The following is a 7,642-nucleotide window of genomic DNA, read 5'->3' as shown; positions in this document are numbered from 1 at the left end:
AAAGTCAGAGGCAGGTAGGTCTCTTAGATTGAGGCTGGCCTGGTCTACATAGCCAGTTTCAGGCCAGCCGGGCCTACAAAGAGACTTTTTTAAAAAAAAAAAAGAAAAAGAAAGAAAAATATTATAAAGCTATTTCTGTGAATATAGTTATTAGATTTAACTGATTTTTATAGTCTGGCTTTTCATAGTGTTGGTCAGCACATGTTTGCGTTGAAGATGGTTTCAGCTTCTCGGGTCTGTATTAGTTCTCATGGAACCGTAACAAGCTGTCAATGGCTCTGCCAGTCTGTATTGCTTTTCAGTGCATGTTCCTGCAATGTGTTTTTGTTTACAATACCAGAGATTGAACCTAGGGCTTCACATGCAAGACACATGTGCAGCCACTGAGTTTTACTCAGCCTTTAATTAATTAGTTAATTTAAAGACTAATTGCCAGGCTGGCTTGAACTCATTTGTAGTACAGGCAGGCCTTGAACTTGGAATTCTCCTTCGTCAGTCTCCCAGGAACCTGGGATTACAGGCTTGGCTCCCACAATGCTTTGATTAATTAAATTGATGTTTAAAATAGTTTTCCCTTGGAAAGGAGCACAGTGTAACTCAGTCCATGTGCATCCGCTGAGCACTGAACCAGGTATTGGGATGTGGCAGTGAGCGGGTCACAGTCCTTGCTCGGTAGCTCACAATTTGGTTAAGACAGACACTGATGTTTGAATAAAGTGTGCAGAGTAGGGCATACTGCAGCCAGCACAGAAGATACTACAGGAAAAGGTTACCGCTCCAGGCTTAGAAGAGAAGTGTGCTTTGTGAAAGAGATGTGAACAGGATGTAGAAAGACTGAAGTGCTTTGGATGTACACCTTATGAAACCATATCCAAAAATTAGAGCATCTACTTGTAAAAGCATCTCAGATGCTGTTAATCAGTTTTTTTCACAATGACAGAATGCCGAGCTCTTCCACTTTAAAAGAGACAAGGCTCCTGGCTGTGGTCTTGGGTTTCCGTTCATCCCTTAGCTCCGCTGCTTTAGGCCTGTTGGCAGGCCGCACATCATGGCAACAGGACACATGGTGGAGGAAACTGCTCCGCTCATGGAGGCCAAGAAGCGAAGAGAAAGAAGGGGCCAGGGTCCCAGTATCCCCTTCAGAGGCACACTCCAGTGACCTAACTTCTACCCACAAAGCCCTACTTCCTGGAGGTTCCACCACCTAGTTGCATCATAGGCTGGTGGCTGAGCCTTTGAGGTGTGTTCAAGATCTGTGCTATAGCAGGGTAGCACATGGTTTTGGTTCCGTGTGGCTGTGTTCAGTGATGTCTTAACATTTCAGACTGGTGATTGGACATGGTTGAAAGAGTTCTATCAAAGACTGATTGATCAGAAGTGGCAGCGGAAGAAAAAAAGCAAAGAGCACTGGTATCAGAAGGCCATTCTTTCTAAGTTCTTGTATTACAGGTACTTGACTGCTTGTTTATTTTTATCTTAAGAAAAATGGGATTTGGACCTAAAATTTAGTAGCAGCTTAAAGTGGGTAAAATTAGTGACTTAAGTTTTCTTCTGTGCTTTTGTTAACATTTTATTTTGTTTTGTTTGTAAAAGATCTATGCTTGGCTATAGAATGTTGTTCATGCATGTGGCTAGACTCCAGCAAAGCTACAGTGGTGAGGCTTTTTTCTCTTCATTTCTGATTCCTCCAGCATCAATGGTGATGGAGCTGCTCAGCCTGTGCCATCTGATGCAGAGCAGCAGGAGCCATCCAGTTCTGACCAGACTCCTGATTCTGAAGGAGCTGCATGGCCTGCTCCCTTTGAAATGCCTTCTTCAGTTTCTGAGGACCCCAGTGCTTCTAGTCAGGTTTGTTAGCACCTGAGTGTTGGTTCTGAACCCACTGTGTTTCTGCAATAACAGATAAATAAGGGAAGGAATATTCTATCAACTTCCTTGCACAATTAGAAAAAATGCTTTTCGTTTTCCACAATAGAATTAAGAGTTAATATGACTGGTCAGTTTTTTTTATTGAATAATTCAAAAAGATGTTAAAGTAGCTGTAAAGTATCAGTAAAACTTGTTTCTTTTTCCTCAAAGTTATGAGAGTACTATGTAATATTAATGATAGTAAAGTTTATTTTTAACTCTAGATATAAAGTATCAAATATTGAGTCCAGTAGGTGTGTTCATAATTTAGATTGTTAGACCTAAAATGAAGTTCCTGACTCTGGCTCCACATTAATGTATAAAGCTTTAGAAAGGAAGAGAGAAGAGATATTTTTTGTCTCCTTCTTATGTTCCTGGTTTCTTGTTAGTGATTTACTGTTGACCTTACTATGTTTACTTTAGAATGAAGTTACTCAATAGATGTTAAATCGTGGCATGTCTGTTTTCAGAAAAATGCATTGGTAAGCCCAGTGAAATGAATGCCAGGATTTTTATCTTGGTAAATTACATTTTTTCTTCCTGTTTTATGTGTACTGAACACGATTCATCCAGATTGGTTCAGTCTTTACACATTATGGGGTTATAGAGAATGAACACAGTTAACATGATTTTAGTTTTAGTAGGTTTCAGTTTTTTGTTGATGTTTTGAGACAGGGTCTCCCTGTAGCCCCAGCTAACCTGGAACTTGCTGTGTAGACCAGGCTGGCCTCAATCTCACAGAGATCCACTGAAATTTAATTCTTGTGCTACTACGCTTAATTGTAATAGGTTTTAAAATAGAGAAACTTTCACTTAAAACTATATAAGGAATCTGAATCCCCCCCCCCAAAGGGATTAAAGGATAAAGAAAAGGAAGGAGATACTTAATGTCAAGTCCCAGTGCTTCTCATCAAGGGGTGGGGGTGTATTCGTCTGTTTTATGCACTGTGTTTTATGTAATTGGTTATTTGTTGCCAAGGATTTTTTAAAGTTTATTAGTACTTAACCAAAAAACTACAGTATTCAGAAGTATTCACAGAATGTAAAAACATAATTTAAATTCAGATTTCACAATGGAGTAATAACCCCTTGTGGACTTCCATGTGGCCCACTGCCCTTTTAAGGACTTATTTTGCATTGAAAATGTGTTAAATGTTGGGAGGCTTGAGAGGATGTACATGGAATATATATCTGAACTCATTAAAACACCTTTTTCAGATTACCTTTCTTGTTCTCCTTTCTAAACACGTATGTAGGAAGACTGTACGCAGTTAGTGTCCTGCAGTTGTGTGCTCCTAAGCAGAGCTGGCCTGCCACTAGAATAATAGCCTACAGATTTTTTTTTTTGCAGTAACTGCAGGAAATATTTTTAGTCATTGATAGGTGGATACATTTTTAAAGCAGATTAGATTAGCATATATAAAAATATGAAATTTGTTGGTCTGGAGAGCTGGTGCAGCTGTTAAAGACTGAGGCTCACAACCAAAAATCTGAAATTTGTACGCTGAGTTCTACATCTAGAAAGACTTGAAAGGATAAAGCTGAGCAAGCACACCTCAGCATGTTCAGAAGAAAGGCTGTGGTGTACTGGGTGCAGGGCATGTGCTGATACATGCCTTGACTCTCAGCACTTGGGAGGCAGTGGCAGGTGGATCTCTGAGATTTAGGCGGTAGTGGCAGGTGGAGATGGGGAAGGAGGCCTGAATATAATCAAATTCATTGTATGAAATTCTTGAATCAATAACATTTCTCTTAAATTTAAAAAAAAAAAAAAAAAAAAAGGGATATGCAGCCTGTAAATGGGCCATTGAGAAGATACAACCACCATGTAGCCACCGCTCTGCATAGAATGACAGCAGCTTTCACCCTCAGTGAGCTCAAACTAAACATGTGATTTAGGGAAGGAGGACTATCAGATTAACTGGTGAATGATTCTATGACTTGATCTGTGCAAGGCAGTCTGTAATGTGTTCTAAAATCTTACATTTACTCTGTGGTCCATCATTGTCTTTCTAGAAAACAGTCCTTCAAAAATAACCTGTAATAGAACAAAATGATTTTCTGCAAATAAGGGATTGGCTAAATTCTGGTTCACACAAGAGACTAATGTGCAGGGCATGACAAGATGAGATAAGGCAGTAAGTTTTGGTGGGTAAGACATCTAAATAAGTGAAAATAATATACAATACCATGTGTAATACTACATTTGTTTTGGCTGGCCTGAAACTCATTGTATAACCTAGGTTAACCTCAAACTCTTAGAAATCCTCTTGCCTCAGAGGGCTGAGTGCTGAGATTCTAGACACGAGCTACTGTGGTGTCCATTATCTGTTTTCTATGATTCTGATATTTGAAGCAGTCTTTTACTAGATTAGAAAACACTTTAAAACATGTTGGAAAAGTATGTCTAAATATGCACAAAGGATTAAATACTTTACAAAGATAAAGGAGTTTTCATGGAATTTTATAATTCCACATTTAAAAGCTCTCCTCCCTCCTCCCTATAAAAGAAATCCTGTTTTTCTAAACTGGGCACAGTTTGCCCCAGAGTTCCAGCTACTCCATAAACAAGAAAGGAGGAAGACTGAAGTCCAGAGAACTTGAAGCTAGCCTAGGCAGCATGGTTAAGATCCTGTCCCTCCTGTAAAGTGTACAAGGAATATACATGTTAATTTTCTAATAAAAAATTAGCTATTAAGCTGGGAACACTGGTACATAATTGTGTAGACTATTTTTAAACCATCTAAATATCAACATTTAGAGATGTATTTACGTTTACACGCTGGCATCATGCTGTCTTTCCTAAACTAAAACTGCTAGAGTCAGGCCTTGGTTACGCAATAGCAGAGATCTGGCGAATGGCCTTTGAGCCAAACCTTTTTTTGAGATCATGTGACACTGAGCCTAGACTCCCCCCTTGCAACAACTACCTGGCAAATACAATTTGAGAAATGGTCCTTAAGCTATTTGTTTATCTGTATAAACAGATGAAAAAGAGTTTGAAGTTGTCTTAGGATTGCTGAGTGAGGAACAGAGCAGCAGGGTCATGTCCCCCTCCCCTCAGCCTGTGGGCACACACACTTCATAGGTGGGAACATGAGGAATAAGCCTGTTTGAAATCAGCACATGTGAACATCTCAAGACCAAAGATAGAGAGCTTTGGTATTAAAAGTGTAGTGTTTCCTAGTAGCAGCTGCCTAATGGCTGCAGAATTAGTACTGAGTTTACTCAACATCCAGATGTGTTCCAAAATATATCTAGACTGTACTAAAAATAACAGTTCTGAGTTAAATAAATAGGAAAATGTTGAGTTAGAAGTGATACAGATTTTCTACTGAAAAACCTCTCTGAGTTTGATTGTTGGTTGTGGGTTTTGTTCTTGTTTTTGAGGCCAGTGGTGGGGAAATGGTGTTCATTAAACACCGTCATTTGTCATGGAATGAGGACTGGCCAGCAGCAGCTTCTCACCCTGACTCTGGGAAGTCTCCCCCGGGTTCTCAGGGTCTAGCCCCTACAAAGCTCACTCTGGGACGTGCTCAGCTGCAGACTGCTGGAGTGAAGAGTCTTGGAAGCTGCAGCTGTGGTGCTGGGTCTTCAGTTCAGTAGAGGGATGCTGGGCTGGCAGCATGCTAATCAGATTTGCCAAAAACCAAGAAACAAAAGCTGAACCATTTGAAAGCGCTTTGATCCATCTCATTCGAGTGAGATCTGAGTATGAGTAGCTCCTCACAGCAACTGAGGTGATTCAGAGCTTAGCATGCCATCATGTGAGTGCTTTGAATTTGCTAGCCTATTCACAAAGGCGCGTTTGAGGTGTGTGTTCTGGTGTTTAGGTGATACTCTTTAAACAGGCCAAGTCTAAAGAATGTTGGCAGCAGAATCACTCCTTATCTTGCGCTTTCCACAGGGCAGTGAGCCTCTTGAGCCCTCATGCCTAGTGGGGCATGTGGCCTCAGCACCCAAAGAGCAAAACCTGACCACTTTATTCAATGACGGGGAGAACAGTCAGGTATGCTTTCCATGTGCCGAATCAAGACACCCAGTTCCTCGGTCCACGTCATTTAAAAACTCGTCTCAGCTATAACTGACAGGAAAACTCGCTTGATCTTTGTAAACATTTCTCTCATCTTTAGCTCTTGAGACTGGAGTCTTATCTCTTCTGCCTTTTCTTTTTTCTGGTCTTTCTTTGGATCATGGGGGGAAATTGTAGCTCTCCTGGTGTTAAAATCTTTCCCATTTCTAATCAAAGGGCCTTAAAAATGATTTTGTTCGGAATATTCTGTGGACTTTTGAAGATATCCATATGTTGGTTGGCTCTAACATGCCTATATTTGGTGGAGGCAGATACCCAGCAGTCAGCCTGCGTCTCAGGTAAGACACTGTCATTCCCCTGGTGCTTTATTTAAGCAAGCTTCCTTCAAACCTGTGTCCATTTGCTTCCCTGTGCATTTGGGCTGACTCCTCTTTTCTCCTCCCTTCTCCTGCCAGTGAAAATGGCTACAGTCAGAATAGAACTGGCAGCTGATGCTGAAAGCTCAGTAACCTAGTGTTCATTCTCACCCTGATTGATTAGCCTGAGCCAGAGTTTGTTGGACTGGCCTAGTCTTATGCTTGAGTCTGGAACTAGTCTGTTCAGTTGCTTGAGGCGATTTATCAACTTCCCCGTTATGTTAATTCCTGTTAATTATGAACATTTTTCTTGTTTCTTGACAAGCTCTCCCTTAGTCCCAGCCCACCTGGAAGTCACTATGTGATCCAGGCTGGCCTCACATTCACAGAGATCCTCCTGCCTCTGCCTCCTGAGCGCTGGGATCAAAGGATGTGCCACCATGCCAGGTGTGAACATTTTTCTTAATGCTCTCTGGGTGTTTATTCACATCAGTCACTGAGGATTCTGACTCAGACATTGTCGTGTGGTTGGTAGTGTCTCCTCATGATGTGTGAGGAACATACACTGGGCTCACAGTTGTGTCTGGATATTGCCTTCTGTTCCTGTAGACACCTTAGCAGTGCCATTTAGCAAGTCAAAGCTTTTGGGAGGGTTTAGACATAGCACAACCACAAAGCTACATGTGTCTGGCTCATCAGATCAGAAAACATATATAGCATTTTCCATCTAGGGAGAATTCAATAGAAAAATACATCTAAGGTAGCTCATTATGGAACATTTTAATTAAACACAATAACACTAAAAATGTGTGTTTTCAGGGATAATAACAAACCAATAAATGTGCTAACTGGGATCGACTATTGGTTGGATAACTTGATATGCAATGTTCCAGAGCTCGTGATGTGTTTTCATGTAAATGGAATTGTGCAGGTAAGATATATGGTGACTTTTCTAATCTGTCTAGGGCAGATTGGTGCAGAAAGAGCACTTAATCACAGTTTCTAAGGCTCTAAAATTATGTTTTTGGCAGGGAGGGAGATGTGAATAAACTGAGATTTGAGTAGTTTCACATTCTAGTTGGTAAGAGCAGAATTTTAGGTATGTTGGAGGTATAATTCTACAAGTAACTTGTGGATTTGTGGAAAGATCAAAAATTCATTTAAGTCAGGCAAGGCATGTAGTGCACTTGGGAGGCAGAACCAGGCAGATCTCTATGAGATTGAGGCCAGACTGGTCTATAGAGTGAGTTCCAGACCAGCTGTGGCTAAAAGGGAGACCCTGTCGCAAAAACTAAGACAATAGGGTTGAGAGCACAGAACTGTAATGTTAATTAACCTAATGTCA

General features: G+C 40.7%; 1 protein-coding gene across 4 annotated transcripts in view; it reads left to right on the top strand.

Annotated features, from left to right (window-relative positions):
* Edrf1 (erythroid differentiation regulatory factor 1) overlaps positions 1-7,642 on the top strand; it is a 41,128-nt gene that overhangs the window by 6,100 nt on the left and 27,386 nt on the right. For 3 of the 4 annotated variants that reach the window (XM_017801327.2, XM_008845999.3, XM_029569814.1), the window contains exons 5-9: positions 1,325-1,449; positions 1,692-1,848; positions 5,816-5,917; positions 6,158-6,279; positions 7,117-7,228. In XM_017801327.2, the coding sequence (XP_017656816.1) occupies positions 1,325-1,449; positions 1,692-1,848; positions 5,816-5,917; positions 6,158-6,279; positions 7,117-7,228 (618 nt within the window). The remainder of the gene's footprint in view (positions 1-1,324; positions 1,450-1,691; positions 1,849-5,815; positions 5,918-6,157; positions 6,280-7,116; positions 7,229-7,642) is intronic. The other variant, XM_008845997.3, reaches the window with a different exon arrangement.

This window comes from Nannospalax galili, unplaced genomic scaffold (genome assembly GCF_000622305.1).
Source record: "Nannospalax galili isolate Female #2095 unplaced genomic scaffold, S.galili_v1.0 scaffold362, whole genome shotgun sequence".
Taxonomy (NCBI): Eukaryota; Metazoa; Chordata; class Mammalia; order Rodentia; family Spalacidae; genus Nannospalax; species Nannospalax galili.
The sequence above is the reverse complement of the archived record's forward strand: the minus strand, read 5'-3'. Positions and strand labels throughout refer to the sequence as shown.